Source organism: Lissotriton vulgaris, chromosome 7 (genome assembly GCF_964263255.1).
Source record: "Lissotriton vulgaris chromosome 7, aLisVul1.2, whole genome shotgun sequence".
Taxonomy (NCBI): domain Eukaryota; kingdom Metazoa; phylum Chordata; class Amphibia; order Caudata; family Salamandridae; genus Lissotriton; species Lissotriton vulgaris.
In genome coordinates, this window is record NC_141695.1 from 10,811,635 (window position 1) to 10,836,080 (window position 24,446).

The 24,446-nt window shown below is 47.7% G+C and overlaps 1 protein-coding gene across 1 annotated transcript in view; it reads left to right on the top strand.

Annotated features, from left to right (window-relative positions):
* Positions 1-17,611, top strand: part of LOC147700503 (uncharacterized) — a 186,676-nt gene extending 169,065 nt beyond the window's left edge. The window contains exon 10 of the mRNA XM_086929648.1: positions 16,318-17,611. Within this exon, the coding sequence (XP_086785774.1) occupies positions 16,318-17,018 (701 nt within the window). The 3' untranslated portion in view covers positions 17,019-17,611. The remainder of the gene's footprint in view (positions 1-16,317) is intronic.
* The last annotated feature ends 6,835 nt before the right edge of the window (positions 17,612-24,446 follow it).

Sequence of the window (24,446 nt, forward strand, 5' to 3'; positions counted from 1 at the left end):
GACCTCTACAGCCCTGGGCTGACTGAGGCAGGGTAGAGAGCGGCAGGTTACCTGCTCCAGACTGGGTCCCACCTTGGAAGAGTCCACTGCCATCAGGGGCTCTGCCAGGCTAGGCTTGACTACCTCTGGGGCAGTTCCTCCACAAGGGGTCAGATCAGTTCCCTGAGGAGGCTGATCCTTTCCTAAAGTCTGGTGGGAGGGAGATTTCTCTTCCTCCTCGATGCTCTCTGTCTGAGTGGAGTGATCCATAGTTTCAGGCTTCACAACACTAATATCTGTCTGAGTTTGAGCTGTGGCCATCACAACGCCACCAACCTTTTCAGGAAGGGACTCAGTTTGGGTATGGGCTGTGACCATCACAGCCTTGCCAACCTGTTCAGGAAAGGAATCTGTCTGAGATTGGGCTGTGACTGGCACAGCCCTCCTGACCTGTTCAGGGAGGTCATCTGGGACTGGGGCTGTGGCTATCACTGCCCCACTAACCTTACCATGGAGGTTTACCATTTCAAAATGGGTTTCTTGCTCTACCTCCGCCCAGGCTGAGATCTCTAAATCATTCCCCAGTAGGCAATCTACAGGCAAGTTTGGTGACACTGCCACTCTCTTGCGGCCAGTGACACCTCCCCAGCTGAGATTGACCACTGCTATGGGATGATCTCTCTGCACTCCATCAATGTTGGTTACCTGGTATGTGGCTCCAGGTATAAGTTGCCTTGAGGGGACTAGACTCTCAGTCACCATGGTGATGCTAGCCCCTGTGTCTCTGTAGGCCTCAACTTCTTTTGAACCATTGATGAGGGGCTCCTGTCTGTACTTGCCCAAAGTGTTGGGACAAGTTGTGAAGTTGGCAAACCCCATGCCAGTCTCACAGACAAGAGTATCTAAGTTTGAGGACCTGGTTAGGCCAGAGTCCCCAGGAACTCCCAAAGTAAATGCACCCAGATTCTTGGGGGCACTCCCACCACCTGGGGGATTACTACTAGTAGTAACAGGAGGCTGGGAAGTTTTACTTGGGGGTATTTTCTCCTTATTGTCGTTGGCCCTTGGGCAACTGCTCTCAGTTTTGTAATGGCCTACCTGTTTGCAGGTATGACAATAAGGTTTCTTTTGGGAATTGGAAGGATTTTGGGACCCACCCTTTTCAGAGGATTTTTGGGGCCCTGTGGTTTGATCAGAAGATTTATTCCCACCCTTCTCTTGAGGCTTGGTTGATTCCTTCTTTTGGTCACCACCCTGGTTCTTAGGCCTAATCCTGGTTCTGACCCATTTGTCTGCCCTCTTACCCAATTCTTGTGGAGAGGTTAGATCAGAGTCTACCAGGTGCTGGACGTAATAACTGGTTCTGACAATTATTTAAGACTTGCTCTCTCATAATAAGATTATACAATCCTGTGAAGTCAGTAACTTTACTACCCAATAGCCAGCCTTCTAGAGCCTTAGTGGCACAATCAACAAAGTCAGTCCAATTCTGAGACTGAGTTTTCTGGGTGTCTCTGAACATCAACCTGTACTGCTCAGTGGTTAGGCCAAACCCATCAACCATTGTATTCTTCAGGACTTGGTAATTGTTAGCATCCTCAGCTCTAGTAGTGAGGAGCTTATCTCTACCTTTGCCTTCAAAGGAGAGCCACAAGATAGCTGCCCACTGACTCTGGGGGATGCACTGGACAGTGCAGGCCCTCTCCAGAGCAGTCATCCATTTGTGGATGTCATCCCCTTGCTTAAAGGGGGGCACTATTTTACTCGGGTGTCTAGTATCAAAACTCCTGTCTTTATCTATAGGGATAATGCTGCCACCAGTGTGGTCTTGTCCACTTAACTTTTGCTCTCTAGCAAAGGCAAGCCTCTCTTTGGCCGGGAAAAGTTCTTCCCTTTCAATCCTCAGATTGGCTGCCCTCATCTTTGCTTCATGCTCTCTCCTCTGAGGGGATGTCATCCCTCTGTGAGAAGAGGTCTGAGAGCCATTGGTTCGAAAGGATCTGTTAGTTAGTTTGTTAATTTACTATTAGCTGTGGTTTATTGAGGTCATAGTGACCATTGTCTTAGTATTCATTCAGTCCCTTCACTATCCAACCACTACCCTTCCCTTTCCATTTCATTAGGGGCACTAAATGTGATCAATTATTGATGTATTTTATGAATAATTTTTTAAGATACACGTTGTGAATAAAAACAATGTTGTTATTTTCTCTTGAATCCATCCAAGTGTTTCTTCATTTATGGTTAATTTGTTTTAGTATCTGGGACCACTTTGTTTGTACCACTTGCTTACCCAGGTCCCAGCGACTCATTGGGTCAACCCGTGTTCTTACAAGACTGAAAACCCCGACCTGAAAAGCTTGGGGCAGAGCCACTCCCATTGATGTCCTGTCTTTCTTTTCAAATTCAACACTCCAATTTAATTGACTGTTTTGGATGTTCTGTCCCTCTTTCCTTCGCATTATATCTTAGTATATTTTATGTAGATACCTGCTGACTAACATCTAACCTATCTCATACAACTCATAATGTTTTAAATATGCACCTCATTTTATATCGTTTGGATATGGTATTTTATTATGACGCTTTTTTAACTTACTTCAACGTTAACTGGACTGCTCATTACGCTCTAACCTCTTTTCATTATCTTTTTGTTATATTGTATACTTTGTTATTCCTCTGTTTAGTTCACCCTCATTTCCGTTCATTGTAATCTGTCCCTGTCCCTAGCGCCAGGATGCCTGCTAGACGATAGTACGCTATATAAGTTCCATAAAATAAATAAGTTACTGTTCTGACTGCTCCCTATTTTTAATCCTTCTGTCACTTTGCCTTAGTTCTCAATGTATATCCTTATGTTTCTAGGTGTATTTCATCATTATGCCCTAACTGTATAATTTGTTCCTTCCCCTGCTTTATTACCCTTTCTTCTAATTTCGCTTTTCTGCCCCTCCTTCATCGTGAACTGTAATTTATATGCTTACGTCGACACCTCAATATTGTGCTTATGTTTACATCCTCACAAGTCGTAATGGTTTCCCCTATGTTTACGTTGCCCCCTCACCTTTCGTGCTTAAAAGAAACACCAACCACACCTCTCTCTGCATGAGTCAGCTTTGTTTCCGCCTAATTTATCCCCCCTCTTTCCATAGTTCCACCTCCCATACTCCCTTGGAGGACCTGTGCGTACTAACTCCTCTGTGCTTTCTCTTCCCCGCCCCCCCCTCTTTTTCTCTAAACCATGCCTCCACTCCCTCTTCCTCCGTCAATCTCAACCCCACACATCTACAAATTTGACCCTAACTCTTGGTCTATCATCTACCCACCCGTCTCTCAAAACATGGTAAACAAAACTCAAACACAAACTTATCTGTCTCCACCCTGAAACCTTATTTGCTGATCACCATAACAGCCTTAACTCCTCACTTGTCACCAATTTCATCTTCTTCACCAAACGCCCTTCTAAATGGAAAAGCATATTACACTTTAACACCTTATCACAAACCCTCACAAAACCCTTGAATCCTCCCCTCTCAAACCCTCTTCCCCATGACTCATCACCCCCTCTCATCCCCGTCTCCAATATCTTGTCTCTCTGACCTACCCCAACTTTTAGTGCCTGCATCTCCCTTCATCTCCCTCTCCCCCCTATCGCTTCCACCTGATTCCCCCCCTCTTACCTCCAATGAACAACCTTATCCCAATCCATCTCTCAATCCCCGAATCCTGCTCTCTCACCCTATCTACCCCTAGATTCATCACCCCCCACTTCATCCCCCTCCATCTTACCTCACCTCTCGGACCTACCCCAACCTTCAGTTCCTGCATCTCCCTTCATTTCTCTCTCCCCCCATCCGCTACCTCCTGAATCTACCCCTCCCTCTCATACTCCAAATGAACGGCACATAAGCACTTTATCCCAAACCCCCACTCCATCACCCTCCCTCTTACCTCGTCTCTCTGACTTACCCCAACTTTTACTGCCTGCATCTCTCTTCATTTCTCCCTCCCACATATCGCTCCCTCCTGATTCTCCCCCTCCCTCTCCTGTGCCCAGTAATCAACTTACTAACCGTCTATCCCAAACCCGCACACAATCCCTGAACACTGCCCTCTCATCACCTCTACCCCTAGATTCACCACCCCTCATTTCATCCCCATCCCTCTTACCTCATCTCTACGACCTTCCCCAACTCCTATTACCTTCATCTACCCTCACCTCCCCCCCCCCGTTTATCGCCTCTTCCTAATTCGCTATGTTCTGATACACACGCCTCTCTTCCCCAACATCCCCCCTCCCTGCTCGAATTCTCTCATCCACACAACATTACCTCCTACATCCCCCTCTTACCCCCTGATCTCCCCCGATTACAAAAACACACCCTACTTTGCGCTCCTCCCTCCACTCGACTCCCTTCCCCCTCCTCCAGGCTTTACACCTCATCCTCCACACTTTATCCCCCGCTAAACAACCCTAACTTGACAAACAGCCCAATAAACACGAATCCTCTGCACTCATCAACTCACACACTAGCTTCCCCTACCATAGAACTTGTCCTTTTGTCCCTCATCTTAGAACTCTCCTGTCTTAGAAGCAATATCTCTCTCCTTTCTAAAACTATCTCCTCACACACTGATACCCTCCTCTGCACATCCAACAACTGTCCGCCTAATTCTATCACCTACAGAAACACTCCTCCTTCTAGCAACCAGCACATTACCCACCCAACCCTCACTTATCGTGCCCACCCACAATACCAACATATCCACACAGTCACAACTTGGTACTCCCCCATTGACCTCCAATACTAACAGTTCCTCTAATCTAACTATCTCTCCATCGCTACCCACTAAAACTAACAGTTCCTCTAACTTAACTATCTCCCCACCACCACTGTCGTCCAATTTACCCTCTAGTCATTAATCTTATATCCCAGTTCTCTTAGGAACAAGTAGACTTCCCCTTCCTCCTTCCTCCTCTAGACCACTCCAACACCTTAGATCTATCCCACCTTGTCCCCCCTCGCAATCGCCAGATCCCTCTCCCCTATGTTGCATGATGACTGCCTATCCGCCTCCCGCCCCACTCATCTGTCTACTATCCCAGTTCTCTTAAGAACAAGCAAACTTTCTCTTCCTCCTTCCTCCCGTAGACCACCCCAACTACTCAAACCTATCCCCACTTGTCCCCCCTCCTTATCGCCAGTATGCTGATTAACTGCAGATCCGCCTCTTGTCACGCTACTGAGATCGCTGAAACTATTCTTAGTGAAAATATTGGCATTACCTTCTTAACTGAATCATGGCTCACCTCCCACTCCACTCCCATCCTCGACTTGCTTATCCCCCCCAGGTTATTCTATCATTAGAAAAGACAGAATCTAACAAACAGGTGGTGGACTCGCCATCATTTTTAAAGCTGAACTTAACTTATCACTCGTCAATCTACAAGACCCTTCATCCTTCAAATACCTTTGCGCCGATCTCAACATACCTGACTCCCCCACCACCCGGTTGCACACTATCTACCAACCCCTGGAAATAACATCCCCTTTACGGAAGAATTAACTGATCTTATTATACAATCGTCTCTTTCACAATCTAAAAATCTCTTCCTCGGTGACTTTAACCCCTTCGCTGCTCATGACGAGCCCAGCTCGTCATGAGGCACACTGCAGCTGTGCTTATGACGAGCTGAGCTCGTCATGAAACAATAGTATTCAAAGCCTCCCAGCACAGGAGGGGAAAAGCCATAGCAGCCAAGGTGTTAACATCCATTGGAACAAAAGTGATGATCCTGCTGTTAGCCTACTTAATGATACCATGGACATCACCAATATGGCCCAACTCTGCCATTCTCCCACCCATAACAAAGGTGCCACCCTTGATGCTATTATAACGAACAACGACCTGGCCTCCCTCACAAACATACTTCCATTAGATTGGTCCGACCACTACCTTATCCTTTTCACCTTGACTATTACATTACTCGCCCCACCCCCACCATCCTATTATCAAAGAAATCCACACGCAACCTTCACCTTATTCCTCCGGGCGAATTGGAAACCACAATTAAGGCTCACTTAGTTCTACCCCCTCTCCCGGACAACACCTCCGACCTTACTAACCACTATAACAATTCTATTCTTGAAGACCTCGACCAAATTGCTCCAATCAAACTAAAACAACAAAAACACATTCCTCCTGAGTCTTGGTTCAATTCTGAACTTAATAATGAAAGACAGACCCTTAGACACTCTGAACGGGTCTGGAGAAATCATCCAAGCATTGACAATCTGGCTCTCCTCAGAACAGCCAGAGCCCAGTACAAAAAACACATTTTTAACTAAAAGCCTCCTTTCTACGATCTCAACTTGATCAGGCCAGAAACCGCCCTAGAGAACTCTTTACATTGTAAAAAAACAAACCTCCACCGGACCACCTAAAATATTAGCCTCCATTGACAAATGCGAAGAAATTGCCAGCTTCTTTACAAACAAAATCAACACAGTCGAATTATCCTTCTCTTCCCTCCCACTCTCACTTCAACGCACCCCCATCCTACACACCCTCCCTACCACTCCTAACTCTCCTTCGACCACTTTTTCCACACCACTTGATACTTCTGATCCCCGCCCTGCTCTTCTCCAACAAGATACCTTTCCGAAATTAATCCCCCCTGCTAAAAATAATGCTTCATGGAGCGATTTCAGTCCAGTATCAGAATCTATGATCACTAATATCATTGTCAAACTAAAACCTTCCGCCCACTCCAATGATCCTCTTCCCGCCCTTCTGGTTCAAGAACTCAAATCTACCATTGCCCCCATATGGACTAAAAATATCAACTCCTCTCTTTCCACTGGCTGTGTCCCTGCCTCCCTTCAACTTTGTCAAATTTCGCCTATTCTCAGAAACACCACAGCTGACCCTAATGATCCAAACATCCTTCGTCCTATCTCTAACCTCCCATTCCTCTCCAAAGCCCTTGAAAAATGTGTCCTATTGCAACTAGAGAAACATATCGCCTCCTTGAACCTCCTTGATGTTTTTCGATCTGGCTTTAGAAAGGGATGCAGTACAGAAACTGCTATGCTAAATATCATTGATGACATTCATCGTTCCCTTGACAAAGGGGAATCCTCATTACTAATCCTCCTCGACCTCTCAGCTGCATTTGATACCGTCCACCACCCCACCCTTCTCTGCACTCTCAAAGATCGATTCGGTTTGGAAGGCACGGTATTCAAATGGTTCTCCTCATTCCTTCAAAATCGATCACAACAAATCAAGCTCAGCCATTTCCTCTCTAAACCGCAACCCGTCTCACTCGGCGTCCCTCAAGGATCCATCCTCTCCCCAACCCTATTCAATCTGTTCATGGAACCACTCACCCTAATCCTCAAAGATTCTAATATCAAATACACCTCTATGCCGATGACACCCAATTATACTACAAGATCAAATCTCACAAAGACATCCTTCACTTCAATGAGACCTTGACCAAAATTCAATCCTGGTACCACCTGAACCATCTCAAACTGAACCCGAAAAAAACAGAAATAATCAAAAACAATTCCCTTCCCATTCAACTTTGGTTAAATAACATCAAAGCTCTTAACTGCCCTCTCTCCCCCTCTAATTCTGTCAAATCCCTAGGCATCAGTATCGACCATAATCTAAATCTCATCCCCCACATTACAAATGCATCCAAAAGTGCGCTTTTCACCCTGCTCCACCTTAAGAAACTTAAACCTTTTATTCCAGTAGAAGATTTCAAACTTGTCCAATCGCTTGTCCTTTCCAGGATTGACTATGGCAACGCCACTTTGGCTGGCACGCCTAAAATCCATCTTGCTCCAATTAAACCTGTCCTCAATCTAGCTGCGAGACTCATCTCTGACTGTAGAAAATTTGATCACATCTCCCCCGTCCTCAAAAATCTCAAGTGGCTCCCAATAGAAGGAAGATCCACCTATAAGATTGCCTGCATCACTCACAAAGCTCTTCACCAAAACACCCCTTCTTACCTTACAACAAAACTACATAAAGCTGGTTGCTCCAGGTCCCTGAGGAGCACAAACTCCCTTGTCTTGATCCCACCCAGACTCAAATGTCAAAAGACCAAATCCCGTGGGTTCTCTGGTAACGCACCCACAATCTGGAACTCTCTCCCAAAGGACAGTCGATGCAACTCCTCTTACCCTCTCTTAAAAAAAGAATTAACCGCATCGCTGCTGCGGCGATTTTTGCGCTGTGCGGCTATTTTCTAATTACCGCGTTACATGACGAGCTCAGCTCGTCATCAGCACACGCCACCCGTGGCTGATGACGAGCTGAGCTCGTCATCAGCAGCGAAGGGGTTAAACATACTTCTTCTCAACAAGTATTGGGGTATCTAAATGTTTCTGACACTGTACATGCTCACTCCTCTCTCTTCTCTTATGCACTCCTCTTCCTCCCCCTCGCAATCCCTTCATATACCTACTCACCCTCCCTTCACCCACCTCTCCCTTCTTACTCTCATTATCCATTTCCATCTCAACTTTTATCTCTGTTTCTTTGCCCCATTAGCCCAGCTTGATGTTTTATCATGTTGTAACTTTTGCCTTGCCTTGTAAAGCGCTCTGATACTCTTGGGTCCAGTAGCGCTATATAAAACTTTTGAAATAAATAAATAAATACATTGATAATTAGTCCTGAACCCCTCGAAGCGCTGGATTCCATCACCAAAACATCAGCTCCATGGGAACCACGGTAATAAAAGATGGAGAACCCTCTCCGCCCTTTGTAATTTGGCATTAAAGTTGCCACAAATAGCCAAATGCACACTCCCACCAGAAGAACATCTTAGGGGCGGACAGATTATCTGCTAGATTGAACAATACTTTGAAATAATGAATATTGGTATTAGGAAAACCACCATTACATATGAGATTGTTCACAGTCCAACTCTCTTGAAAGAGAACAATATCATACGTGTTTATAAAAGAACACTCCCCTCAGAGCACAGCTTGGCTTTTAAGCCCACAATGTTCCACCCTAAACACTCGTAATGGACCCACACCCCTGAATGTAACGCTGTCGGCATCTCTCCTCCTTGTAAGAGGGGCCCATGCTGGTCAATCCTGGCCATCCAAGCGTTCGAAGCTTATAAATCTATTGTGTGTGGGAAGCTTAGTTCCCTTGGACAAGCTGGTGCACAACCTCCGACTGCCTCCCTTAAGGGAGGCGGCGCGTCTGCAGCCTTCTAGAAATAGTCAAAGGGCCACACTTCCAGACACGACTCGTTCCTGTGCAAGGAAAGTACGCACAACGATTGGTCTACGTAAATGAACTACAATACAGTCCGCCCGAAGGTTTTCCATAAGGGACCCACCCAAGACACTCTTCTAGTAAACAAAATGTAATCGGTATCCTAAACATTGAAGCTACAGTTTCGTGATAACCGGTGGATAACTTTGTATCTCAACTGTTCACCACTTTCATCCAGAAGAACCCAGACGTTTTCCAAAATTAAAGCATAGGGGCATGCGTCGGGTGGGAGGCTTATACCAATCCGCTTATTAGGAGAGGGGACCAGGTCCATCACCTTAGCAGACTTGTGATGTACACACCCCCTGGGGCCCTCCTATCATTACGAGTCATGTGTAAGGGAGGGTGAAGAGGCACCATATTAATGGGAGGGTCCTTGGTAATACCAGACTGGGACTTCTTTTGGCTGGAGCCAAATTTTCATCTTGTGGCAGCAAAGGGATGGTTCAGTTGAATAGGTGTAACCATTCCAATGTCCGATGGCCACCGCCTGCGCTCCTTAAGGTCCACAGTTCCTCCGCCCCAACATTGCCTTTCAAGCCACACTCCAGGTTCACAGCTTCAATCTTGCCAGTCTGAGAGGAGAGAGTGGAATTAAATGTTCCTCAAGTGATAAACAAAAGCTGGAGTAGAGATTGTTAAGCAGGGTATCCTGTGAAGGTGCAAAACTAACTTGTTCCTCATGTGTGACCACAACTTGTTCCTTGACAGCCTTTTCTTTTCATTTGGCCTTAGGCTTAATTAAGGGCAGGGAGGGAGGCTAGAGAAACTATTCAATCCTCTGCCCAGTGGCAGACTGTTCTGTGTAGCAGCAGCTTTGCAATCCGTGGATGTGCTGGGATAAGTGCACAGAGTCTGTGGGAGAGAGGAAATGTTTCCATCCACAGAAAGCCTCTTCTCTGCCAATTCAATTGCTTTTGCCATCACCTCCACAGCCCTAGCTAAAAAGTGATTGATAGCAGTTCCTTTGGTGCCAGTGGCGGGGTGACAAGTTACTAGGAATTGTGTGCTTACCCATCCTTGGAAAGAGAGACGCCCAGAATATAGGATAAAGGACCCAACTCGGCCTCGTCCGGAGCACCGCAGGATTCTAGTCCCAGAAGCCGGTCCACGGGTGTCCAGTTCATAGAACCTGCTAACACTCTGGAATAAAACTCCACTGTCCCAAATATAAGCCCCTTCATACCCAGGGCTTCCCATGTGGCCCTGGACACAGAGCCACTACTTTGCCGAAACTGCCGTCTCCTTTACAGGTTGTGCAGCAAATTCCGTATTTTGACTGCAAAACCTGTAGAGCCAGTTGCAGCTTTGCCTGGAAACAGATCTCATAAAATCCAGGCCCTGGTCCTGTGTTAGATTTAGATGAGACTTTTTGTGGTTGATTGGAAGTCAGTGATTTGGCAGGACTTGGCTGACCACTCTCCGGCTTTCCCATGATGTTGAATGAACTAACCAGTCGCCCTGCCAGGGATCTCTCCGAATCCCCCTGCGTTGGAGAGAAGCAATAGCTGCTGTGATTACCTTTTTAAAAACCCTTGGAGAGGATGTCAGGCCAAAGGGGAAAACTTGAAACTGCCATGGTTGACCCTCTACACAGAACCTCTGGAATGTTTGATATGGTGGAAATATAGGTACATAAAAGTAAACATCTTGAGGTCTAACGTTTGCATCCACCCTCCCAGAGCCACAACTGGATTTACGGTAACAATCTCTTGCCTGGAGGAGCCCAGGCGCCCCTTGACTCAAACCATAACCAACTCAACAAGGGATGTAAACAAAGGAGCTTAACCCCTTCGATGCTCATGACGAGCTCAGTACAGTGCTTGTGTGCTCATGACGAGTGAGCTCATCATGACCACACCCGTTTTCATTGCTGTCCAGCACAGCAGGGGGAACTCTCAAGCATCGATGTGGTTAAGAGACCCTTGGAGCATTGTGTGAGAAGTTGGCCTGATATGCAGTGTTCACTATTCTAGTGATCACTATGTATCAGTCCAAACGACCCTTATTGATGATTGGTTGTAAGTCAACCTTATAGACCAGCTATCCTAGTAGCATGGACAAGAGCAGTCTCTAGGCTAAACTCTAGAGGGCGTGGTAAGCCAGCTGTTATACCACCTTGTGAAAGGACACCACACAAGTTGTTATGAAAATAAAAAGATATTTATTTATAACACAACAGCCCTGTACTCTTTATGAGGACAGGGTACTAAGCACACAACAAAACTCTTACGAAAATACTTTAAGTCGCACAATTTACACAAATGCCCAAGGGACACGAAAAACCATATACTATGGAAGTGGAATGAGAAGTTACTAGCAGGTAAGTACTACTCTCAGAGACTTTAGAATCGCAAGGCCTACAATGCTGAACCCTTAGATTAGAAGCAGGAGGCCTAGGAGCGCCGTGTGCAGAGTGGAAACTCTCACACGTAATGCGGGACAAAGTCTATGGATACTAGTAAATGCAAAGTTAGTGTTCTCGGGCGAACCCGACTAGGTAGGTCAAAAACCAAAGTGGATCTAGACACTTAGAGAGTTGTTCTACGCTGGAGCACCGTGGTACTCGGTTTACCTAGCCCAGGGGCTGCGGCTGCATAGGGTTCAAGTGTCGTCGGGAATCCTCGTTGACGAACCAGGAGCCTGAAGTGGAAGTTGCTGGCAGGCGACCAGTGAAGATGTTCCGGGCTGATCCGGGGACGGATCAGTGAAGAAGAGTACCTGTAAGCAGAGGGGACCAAGTTCTGAATCACTAGCCAGTGATTAGGTTGGCACCAGGATGGCACCGGACGAGGTCACTCAGCCAGGTGAAGAGGTGACACTAGATTCTGCTGCTGCACGGACCAGGGCGCTGATGTCGACCAGGCTGGAGGTCTGCGAGCTGTCCCACGTCGGATGTCTGCTGCTGGCGATGCTGGATCCGGTGAAGGAGGCAACAAGCCTTGGCTAAGGCAAGCCCACGTGGCGACACAAAATGGCGTCTGGAGTGGACCAGGAGGGTCCGAGGAAGGTCCCCTTCAAGAGGAGACAAGGGCCAGTCTAGAGGACCTAGACCAGCGGTGAAACAAACGTAGCACGTCGTCTGGAGGGTCACTAGCCAACGGGCAAGTGACCGGACAACGTGGCAAGCAACACAGAAGCAAAAGGGCCCCACGCAGATCTGGTGGATGCTGGGGGGCTGGACTTCGGTGCTCGTGCTGCTTGGGTTTGGGGCTTCTCTTACCCCAGTGCACCCACTCGAGGGTCCCTCGGTGGTCGTGCTGGTTCAGTGTCGTGCTGGTTCCGTTGATAGCCGGGTCCTCTGGTCTTGTCGCACCCACGATTCTCAGCTGTGCTGTAGAGGCAGGTTGAGGTCAGAGAGGGCAGGGAGTCCGGGTCTCGTCGTGCTGGTCGGTCTGGTTCCGGAGGAAGGACGTTTCAGCAAACCGCAAGATACTTAGTTGGTGCCTGCTGCTGCAGGGTGACTACTCCTTGGTCACAAGGGAGAAATCTTGAGAAGAAGTCTTGAGTTCCTTTCGTAGAAAGTAGTTTCAGGATTCAAAGATGATCTAATTTGGAAGGGTCCCCGCTCCTACCTTTATTCTAAAGAAAGGGGCTGGCACGCGACTAGGTCCTGCCCATGGGTGGGACCAGGAAGGGGGGTGGTTACACCCCTCTCCCTTTGTCAGGACTTTCTCCAGCTCAGGGGCTGGTGTGCCCCTGGAACTGGTTCAAGGCGGCATATGCACAGTGAGTTCCGGGGTGCCACTTGCAGTCACCTTCCTATTCAGCCCTGCCTACCTAGGATACACAAAACCCTTTCTGGGATGTTGCTAGCACCGCCCCTGACAGGAAATCCTTTGTCCAAGCTCTCCTCGCTGGAAGGACTCCCAGCAGCAGGAGGTCAGACTTGTGTCTGTGGTGGCAGCATCCATTTTGTTATGCTGATGCTCGAGTTACCTTTAACCGGGGTTCACAGTTACATACATGTCGTGTCCCTCTAGAAGGGTGGAATGCTAACCCCGTCGCCAGAATTGGCGAGGGGTTAGTATTCCAATTCGTATCACACCTTACTCGACATGTTTTGATAAAGCGATACCAAAGTTGGTAAATAACCGCGAGGATTATAATGCACTTAAGAGTATATGGTACGCGTTATCATGGAACAGCTATTAGGACTTGGTTCCGCAAGCTGCAAACGGGCTCAGCTCATGCCAGAGCACCATCTCACATAATTCCAAGCACTCTGCCTTCAGGATTGTTAAGGCCTGCCATAGGAGTGACTGATAGGAATACATGTGTCCATTTTAGGGTTAGATATAGGTATACTATATCTAGAGCAAAGGGTGATTACGCCACCTTGCCCCAGCTGTCGTGCAGCCAGTTGTGTCAGATTTAGATGGCCAGCCAGGGGTGGCATAATACATGCTGCAGCCCCTGGTAGGCCCTGGGTACACCTATGCCCTGAGTTACAGGGTCTGATAAGGTGGCCCAGTACCAATTGGTAAATGCACCTAAGGTACACGTGTCAATTTAGTGAGAGAACAGCTAGGCTGTGGGTCTGATTAGCAGGCCCACAGCCAGGGAAGTCGTAAACCAGTGAAGCAAAAAGCAAAAATGTGGGGTGACCATAGGATTGCAGACCCTACTCTCCTACACATTGCACTCTCATTGACCCCCAACAGTATCCCTAGCACCCGGCCCTAAGTGCCAGTGGGACCAATGAGGGCCTGGACCGGCCCGTGTAGTCCAACAACCCCATACAAACCATACGTTTCACAGGTGTAAAAAGATGGATCTTTTCAAAACCTGGGACTGTTTTTTTTGGAGGTGTCTGTCTGTGGAGGCAGACAGAAGAAGCAAGAAACAATGCCCACGTATCAGGAGGGTAGTGAAGGAATGAGGAAGGCAGGGTTTACTTTGATTGACTTAGGCCGGATCGGGTGGTGCCGGGATGAGAGGTGGGTCTCTTTATGTAGTAAGTAGTGGTACAAGTAGGGGGTTGAGGGAGTAATTCAGGTTTAAGTCTGGAATAAGAAATTGAAGTTGAAAAGGTTGAGGATGAGCTCTGGTTTGTTACAATCTAAACACAGGTCACAGTGACCATAGGTATGACTGACAGAGACTGAAACCATCTTTTCCGCACTCCTGGTTTATATCTCAGATGTGCAGGCTTGCGTCATGGCCTGACCAAGTCTTGAATGAGAAAAGATGTTTATTTTTATTTTACAGAGTTTATATAGCGCAAACTTGACCTTAAGGTTTTCGGCATCAGAGCTCTTTACATAGCACCAGTTGGGTTACATGAGGACACATTCATTTTTTTAGGCACAGGAGATTAAGTAATTTACCCAGAATCACAGGATGCTGAGCGTCATTGCAAAGACTAATCCGGTTCCCCAGATTTGAGGTCGACCGGCATAGCCGTTGGGCCAACTCCTCTCCCCATGTCTGTTTTTCTGTCCTTATTTACAAACTGTAGTGTCAGACAGAGGAGCTTGGGAAGAAGAGTAAGCATGTGGGGCTGAGGCTGGGTTTGGGGGGGTGGTAGTTTTTAGAGTGAGGTCTCATTTAGAGCTCAGGACGGGGGGTTGCGGTTCTTTTGGGACGACTGAAAGGGTTTTAGGGCTAAGTGTGGAGTTAGTTTTACGGGCTTGTGATAGGTTTGGGGGAAGTTTTTAGGAGTGGGTGGTTTTAGGGCTCAGGGCGGGGGGTCAGGGTCGTTTTTTTAATGGGGGCAGGGTTTTAAGCCTCAGGGCAGTGGAAGGGCTTGAGGTTGTTTTATGGACAGTGCGGGGGTAAGTTTTAGGGCTGAGGGCAGGGGGGCTAGTGTCGGTTGTCGTTTATGGTGACTCAGGGCAGTGGAAGGGAAAGAAGTAGATTTAAGGGCAGGTCAAGTTTTAGGCCTCCGCGCGGGTGGCGAGGTAGGGAGATAGAATTTTAGAGCTTAGGGTTGGAAAGGGGGGTCGGGTAATGGTGATCTCAACCACGCATACCCCTTACCAATCATGCCTATACAACAAAAGTGTGTGCTAAAGCATGCATGGTAAAGGCATGCATGGTAAAGGAATGCTTGGTTAAGAGGCATTCATGGTGTGGGCTGCGTTGTAGAGGCACGCACGGTTTAGTTTAGCCATACTTGCCTCTGTCATACACCCCATGTTTAAGACTTGTACGTATATTAGAAATCATGTCCAAAGTGTGTAATGTTTCCCAGAAGCCTGGACTGATTGCTGCCTCTAGACAGTGCCCTCTGCTGCCTCAGGAGAGATGCGATGCTGTTGTTTTCTTAGACACAAAAGAACTCATTTGAGTTTGGCAGAGAGAATAATCTGTTGCAATTGCAATGGAGTACCCTCTCCGCCAAACCACAGGTCTGCCCGCATGATTCACTGGTGACTGTGCCTTCTGTATCTCGGAGTTAGGGCCTATCCAGCTCCAAGGCCGACACAGTGATGCAACGGTACAGGCCTTCGGAGTACTGGCTGTTCTGCTGCGCATCCGCTTTTAGAGTGGAGTGTGAAATGGTCAGTTTTCACTGTCCGTCACCACTTGGTAAAACCTACCAGTAAGGGACTGTGAAAACATTTAAATGACCTCACACCAGGAGAGAAAACTCTTATAGGGTGGGGGTCATTAGTTTTTGATTTTTATAAAACTAAACTCTTGCTTTGGGAGGTTGCTTTTGAAAAACCAAAAACTAATTTCATAGTTTGATGAACATCCGTCAATTTGACCACTGTGCCAGCGGTTCCTGCCAATGACTAGAAATGTCTGCTGAGCCAGCAGAGAACTCTTAATTTGACGCAAGGAGTATAGCCCGTCCGACGAACGCTAAATGAGGCCCAGAGTCTGTAACCCTCTATTCCTTCCAATTTCTAGTTTTCAGGCACAGATTTTTAACATGTGTTCATGCCTTATGGCTTACCTAAGAGGCGCAATCTGCCGTCTTTGTAACCGTGCAGAAAATGACATCCATGTGATTTTATTTGTATGCATGATTGCATTTCTTTAAAGTTTATAATCTTTATTTAATTATTCCAGGTAAAAGACGCATGAAGAGAAAGAGAAATGAAACTAATTCTTTGCGGAGTAATGATAAATTACCACTATGTATACCTACAGCACACAAGCTCAGAGAAACCTCAGAGCATGGCCTGCATGAGAGGAATACTTCTCTACCCCAGATTGAGTCAGGAAGTGAGCGGGAACTGAAAGACCAGGAAACTGCGGAATGGCAAAATGGCTCTCACCCACTAACCTTTTCCAGTGTACACCAGGTGACAACCTATGTACAGAGATCAGTGAGTGACAACAATTGTGAGAGTGCACCACCAAATGACAGCAGTATTCCGTATGAATCGACGTCACTGCAAAGCAGCAGAACATATGCATTTCCTGAAAGTGAACAAACGAGCCTGAGGAAGATTCTCACTCGACATCAGCGAGAGGATAAAGTCAAAGAAAGATACACCTGTTCTCTGTGTGGGAAAAGCTTTTCTGCGATGCCAAACCTGGTAAGACATGAACGAATACATACCGGGGAGAGACCGTTTCATTGTACTGTATGTGGAAAGAGCTTTAATCGCAAGGAAGTTCTCCTAAGACACCAGACAATGCACACGGGTGAAAAACCATTTCAGTGTCATTTTTGCGGCAAAGGCTTCAATCGGAGGGACCATTACCTTGGACATGAAAAGATGCATAAAAATATGCAACAGATTTGGCAAACTGATCTTTATTGAACTGTGCAAGAAGAAAAATATTTCAGGACCAGTTAGACTATGAGCTGGTTGGCTCAGCAGAATCCCTAATCACAGGTCAGTTAATATCACATGGATAATCGGAATACCAAACTCTAAAAAGGTGTTTGCTACAAAATATGACAAAAACATAACACGCGTTACTGGGACCAAATAAGTTGTCACACAGAGATGAGCAGGCACGTCACAGATACAGAGGACTATAAAATATAGGAGCCAATCAAAACACAGGGCTGAATATTGAAAGTGGCGATGATTTCAGATGAAACTAGGCTTATGGAGATACCGTTCTAGGCCAACCCAGACATGCTTTTATCTTCCAATACTAAGAGTCTAGACCGGGGCAACTTTATTCCTGTATGACGGGCACCAGATAAATCTCAGGTAATAACGTGGTCCATAAATAGGTAATGCCCTGGTTGGACCCTACAATAGGGCAACCAGGCCGTACCCCAAGGGCTGGTGTTACAGGTCAGTTTATGGGCTTGCTTTCTGGATGTTTGTAGGCTGATTTTATAGTCTGCCGGGACAGTTTTTACTCTTGATTTCCCTGATACTAAAACAAACCTTCTCTGTAGCCATCTCAACTCTATGCTGTTTTCCATATTATGCAAACAAGTTGTACAGCTTGTCTTTACACATTTAAAGCTGCCTCTGTGAGAAGTTGGCCTGATATATAGTGCTCACTATTCTAGTGATCACTGTGTATCATACCAAACGACCCTTATTGATGATTGGTTGTAAGTCACCCTTATAGACCAGCTATCCTAGTAGCGTGGACAAAAGCAGTCTTCAGCCTAAACTCTAGAGGGCGTGTTAAGCCAGCTGTTTTACCATCACATATACCCCTTGAACACCAAGTGAAAGGACACCACACAAGTTGTTATGAAAAATAAAGGATATTTATTTATAACAAGTCTACCCTGATCTCTTTATGAGTCAGGGAGCTAAGCACACAACAAAACTCTTACGAAAATACTTCAAGTTGCACAATTTACACAAATGCCCGAGGGGCACGAAAAACCATATACTCTAAAAGTGGAATGCGAAATACTAGCAGGTAAGTAACAAGATCCAGAGGCTTAAGGATCGCTAGGACTACACTACTGGACCGTAAGGTTAGGAGCAGGAGGCCTAGGGAGATCGGGTGCAGAGTGTGCACTCTCACGCGGGATGTGGGACAAAGTCTATGGAGGCTAGTATTTCTAAAGTCACCGTTTTCGGACGAATCCGACTAGGTAGACTCAAAACAAACAAGGATCTGGACACTTAGATAGTGAACCTGCGTTGGAGCACCGAAATGCTCGGGTTACCTAGCCCAGGGGCTGCGGCTGCATAGGGTTCAAAAGACGTCGGGAATCCTCGTTGTAGTCTATGGAGCCTGAAAGAGAAGTTGCTGGCAGGCGACCAGTGAAGATGTTCGGTGTGATCCAAGCCTGGATCGGTGATGGAGACGACCTGAAAGCAGAGGGGACTCAGTTCTTAATCACTAGCCAGTGATTGTGTGGGCACCAGGATGGCACCGGATGAAGTCACCTCGACCAGGTGGATGGGCGACGCTGGACTCTGCAGTCACACGGGCTAGGAGGCGTTGTCGGCGACCATGCTGGAGGTGCGAGCTGTCCCACGCAGGTGTCTGCTGTCGGCGATGCTGGACCCAAGATGGGGGGCAACAAACCTTGGCAAAGGTAAGCCCACGCGGTGGAGTCAAGATGGCGTCTGGAGTGGACCAGGAGGGTCCGGGGTACTCCTCTTTTGGAAGGGAGCAAGGGCCAGTCTGGAGCAACCAGACCAGCGGTGTAATCGTCGTGGTACGTCGTCAGAAAGGCCACTAGCCAACGGGCAAGTGACCGGACAACGCGGTGAGCAGCAAAGAGCAGAAGGGCCCCACACAGATCTCGTGGATGCTGGGAGGCTGGACTTCGGTGCTGGAGCTGCTCAGGGTTAGGGCTTCTCAAACCCCAAAGCATTCACTCGAGGATCCCTCGGCGGTCGTGCTGGTTAAGCGTCGTGCAGTTTCAGAAGATGGCCGGTCTCTCAGGTCTCGTCACACCCACGAATCTCAGCTGGGCTGATGATGCAGGTAGAGGTCAGAGATGCCAGGGAATGCAGGTCTCGTCGAGCTGGGCAGTCTTGATCCGGAGGATGGACGTGCAGCAAACCGCGATGCTTAGATGGTGCCTGCGGGTGCAGGGTGGCTACTCCTTAGCCACATGGGAGAGTCTTCAGAAAGTATTAAGAGTTCCTTTCGTGGAAAGTAGTTCAAGATTCAGAATTATCTAATTTGGGAAGGGGGCCCGCTCCTACCTTTATTCTAAGAAAAGGGGCTGGCACGCGACTAGGTCCTGCCCATGGGTGGGACCAGGAGGGGGGTGGTTACACCCATCTCCCTTGTCCGGACTTTCCCCAGCTCAAGGGCTGGTGTGCCCCTGGAACTGGTTTGAGCCGGCATATGCACAGTGAGCACTGGGGTGCCACTTGCAGTCACCTTCCTCTCAGCCCTGCCTACCTGGGATACACAAAACCCTGTCTGGGATGGTGCTAGCACTGCCCCTGACAGGAAACCCTTTGTCCAAGCTCTCCTCGCTGGAAGGACTCCCAGCAGCAGGAGGTCAGACTTGTGTCTGTGGTGGCAGCATCCATTTTGTGATGCTGAGGCTCGAGTTAACTTTAACCCGGGTTCACAGTTACATACATGTCGTGTCCCTCTAGAAGGGTAGAATGCTAACCCCGACGCCAGAATTGGCGAGGGGTTAGTATTCCAATTCGTATGACACCTTACTCGACATGTTTTGATAAAGCGATACCAAAGTTGGCAAATAACCGCGAGGATTATAATGCACTTAAGAGTATATGGTACGCGTTATCATGGAACAGCTATTAGGACTTGGTTCCGCAAGCTGCAAACTGGCTCAGCTCATGCCAGAGCACCATCTCACATAATTCCAAGCACTCTGCCTTCAGGATTGTTAAGGCCTGCCATAGGAGTGACTGATAGGAATACATGTGTCCATTTTAGGGTTAGATATAGGTATACTATATCTAAAGCAAAGGGTGATTACACCACCTTGCCCCAGCTGTCGTGCAGCCAGTTGTGTCATATTTAAGTGGCCAGCCAGGGGTGGCATAATACATGCTGCAGCCCCTGGTAGGCCCTGGGGACAACTATGCCCTGGATACCTAAGGTATGCTGTACAGGGACTGATAAGGTGACTCAGTATCCAATTAGATGTGTACCTAAGGTACATGGAATCCATTTTACAGAGAGAGCAGTGGGCCTGGGGCCCTGAATAGCAGGGTCCCAGGTCAACTAAGTCGAAAAACCAGCAAAACACCAGGCAAAAAGTTGGGGGTAACCATAGTCAGATATCCACCTTCCTACAGCCCCAATTAGCAGACCTTTGCCATGTTTTTAGCTTTCTATTTCACCAATGGGGTCACTTTTATTATGGTGCCTGCTCTGTTTTGTGTCCCAGTCCAACTTTGGTAATGCTGCCTATGAATCTCAGTTATACTGATTTTGTCAAAATGGGGAGCTTAAGGCAATCGCTTGTAACTGTTTGCCAGAGTTGTTTTGCAAACAATTGTTCTGGGGGAACCTGCCTCTTTACTTCTTTTCAGCACTGTCCTAATATATTTGGATAAAGCTGGAAGAAAACAGTCACAAGTGTAACAAGTGTGAAAAGATGTCAGCAAAGAATGCACGTCAGAGATGGCAGCTCTGGGTTCACATAAAGATGCTTATGCATTTATCGTTACAGAAACAATCAGTTGAGATGCACAGAGTTACCCATAGAAGGCTCCATCAATTGTGGGCTGTAAAATATACATCACACAGGAGCTACAGGCCCCGAGAATGACATCATACATATGTAGGTCTGTGTTTCTGTCAGTTGCAACCTCTTCCACTAGGTTGAATGCTTTCCTTGCAGTAATCAAGAAGGAGCAGGGGATGCACATGTGAGGTTCACATATCACAGCCCAGAAGATACTCAGGGAAGTTGCAAGAACAAACGCGCCAGTAATGATGGAGAGCACACAGCTACTTGTTGGATCATAGAGGTATTGGTAAATATTGACAACTCTTTTCTTTGGGGTGAGGGAGCAACCAATCAAATAACAAATCAAGCAGGTAAGTATACCTAGTCCCTAACCCTTAGGGGGAACGACAACTTGATAATTTTCATGAAACAACTTAAGGCACATCTGTGTGCTTAAGAATACGATGCACTAGAGCCTGGAAAATCCACCAGCACGGGGCAGCCCGTTGAGTAGCCATAAGCTTAAGAAACCCGTTGAGTTGAATCAGGTAAATATCTTATTGAATACTTAATTAAAATCATTACAATGTGTTCTCTTATTTGGCATAAAATATCTTTAGCAAGTAGTGAAAGAAATAAAAAAAACTTAGAAGACATACTAAGATCTACGTTGAGCATCAGAGGCAGCCAATCGTAAACAGGATTATTGGGGTGAGTTGGAATTTTGTTGCAGACGATTGTCATAAACTTAAAAAGTTTGCCCAATTATTGAGGGTCTGAGCCCAACAAGCGACATAAACAAATCTAGGTAACGAGAACTCAAGTCTGATGCTGAATTAGAAAATCAGGAGTGTAAAATCCCTGACCGATAAAACATTGAAATACACCTACCTATTTTGTTTCCCATTGCAAACCGTGCGAGTATTGAATTATCCATAAAACAATCAAGTCACTCTCAGCTTTGATTCTATTTGGATGTGCACTTATGACTAGCTATTCAAAATTAGATTCATTGCGCATATTGTCTATTCACGACTGTCAAGAGAAAGAATCTCATGTTATAGTTCAAATTGTTTGGTTCTCATATATAGCAATTTTAATGTATTTTTAATGGAACACTGGCTGTATGTCTTGAAAACGTATTTAGAATCTTAAAGGTTGAAGGGCAGCAGGAAACAGGGTGCAGGTGCAGAAAAGTAATGATGCAACCATACGGAGCAGTTAGTGCTACATTTAATTGTGCTTTTGCAGCATAATTATTCTCTGTTTTCACATGATGTGCGTTATTCTGCTCTTGAGTAGTGGCTGGGTTCATAATACTTCTTTACTGTCTTTTTAGGTCGAGCTGACGTTAGCATTCATGCGAAGCATGAATGCTGTCAGCTCGACAACTAATGTGATCAGTATTTAGGAGAATGGACACCAAAGTGTTACGAGCTTTTTCAGTGTCGGATTTCACCTCGGGAGCGCGCAGCATTGTCTGCAGTGGCAGTGTCAGTTTCGCTTTTTTATTACTTTCGTTTTTGCCGAGGCTGGCTGAGGCTGGCTTGGAATGAACAGGCTTGCTTTGAACATCATATCATGATTAATTATTTTTAGCCGTCTTGTAATGAACATGCACGCTGGGATTCCTTTTAAAACACTTCTTTGTAAAGGCACATTTATAATTATCGGAAGCATCACAGTGAATAAATGGGTCAAGCTGCTGGTTTATTTATTTTTATTAACCTGGCGCCATTAGCGTTGTAACTATTTTTGGAAGCCTGACGGCAGCGTTAGCTGGCAATGCAATGCTTACATTTAAATAATGTTGTCCATGTTTGCGTGCACTGCGTGTGTGTTTTCATTAGGAAGTAGGCGGGTATCGTTTACAGTAAAGGCACATTTAGCGTTTATTTTGTTTTGTATTGAGAGCATGACAGTGACTATTTTAAATAATGTCATACCTCTTTCTGTGCAATGCCTTGCGTTCTAACGACTCGCTAGTTGGATAATCTCTTGTTATACTCCTTTGGCGCCATTTATTTAAATAATGTTATTCTCGTTTGCGTGCATTGCGTGTGTGTTATTCTTATGGAGTAGGGTGGTAGGCTTGTGCAGTAAAGGCATATTTAACGTAATCTTTTGTTAGACTCAGTTGGCGCAACTCATTTAAATAATGTTATCCCTTTTTGCGTGCAGTGTGTTTTCATTATGAAGTACGCTGGTAGGCTTTTACAGTAAAGGCACATATAACGTTTTCATTTCGCACCGCAGCGCCCCATACTCTACAGCGCCCCATACTCTACAGCGCCCCGCACTCTACAGCGCAACGCGCTCTACAGCGCCCCGCGCTCTGCAGCGCCCTGCACTCTACAGCGCCCCGCGCTCTGCAGCGCCCTGCACTCTACAGCGCCCCGCGCTCTGCAGCGCCCTGCACTCTACAGCGCCCCGCGGTGCCCTGCACTCTACAGCGCTCTACAGCGCCCCGCACTCTACAGCGCCCCGCACTCTACAGCGCCCCGCACTCTACAGCGCCCCGCACTCTACAGCGCCCCGCACTCTACAGGGCACTCTACAGCGCCCCGCACTCTACAGCGCCCCGCACTCTACAGCGCCCCGCACTCTACAGCGCCACGCACTCTACAGCGCCACGCACTCTACAGCGCCACGCACTCTACAGCGCCACGCACTCCACAGCGCTCCGCAGCGCCCTGCACTCTACAGCGCCCCGCAGCGCCCTGCACTCTACAGCGCCCCGCACTCTACAGCGCCCCGCAGCGCACCGCACTCTACAGCGCACCGCAGAGCCCCATACTCTACAGCGCCCCGCACTCTACAGCGCAACGCACTCTACAGCGCCCCGCGCTCTACAGCGCACCGCGCTCTACAGCGCTCTACAGCGCCCCGCAGCGCCCCGCACTCTACAGCGCCCCGCGCTCTACAGCGCAACACTCTACAGCGCAACACTCTACAGCGCAACACACTCTACAGCGCAACACACTCTACAGCGCAACACTCTACAGCGCAACACTCTACAGCGCAACACACTCTACAGCGCAACACACTCTACAGCGCAACACACTCTACAGCGCACCGCACTCTACAGCGCTCCACAGCGCTCCGCACTCTACACCGCGCTCTACAGCGCACTGCACTCTACATCGCCCTGCACTCTATAGCGCCCCGCACTCTACAGCGCCCCGCGCTCTACAGCGCAACACACTCTACAGCGCAACACACTCTACAGCGCAACACACTCTACAGCGCAACACACTCTACAGCGCAACACACTCTACAGCACTCTACAGCGCCCCGCACTCTACATCGCCCTGCACTCTATAGCGCCCCGCAGCGCCCCGCACTCTACAGCGCCCCGCACTCTACAGCGCCCCGCAGCGCACCGCGCCCTACAGCGCCCCGCACTCTACAGCGCACCGCAGCGCCCTGCACTCTACAGCGCCCCGGGCTCGACAGCGCCCCGCACTCTACAGCGCCCCGCAGCGCCCCGCACTCTACAGCGCCCGCACTCTACAGCGCCCCGCATTCTACAGCGCCCCGCATTCTACAGCGCCCCGCATTCTACAGCGCCCCGCACTCTACAGCGCCCCGCACTCTACAGCGCACGGCAGCGCCCCATACTCTACAGCGCCCCGCACTCTACAGCGCA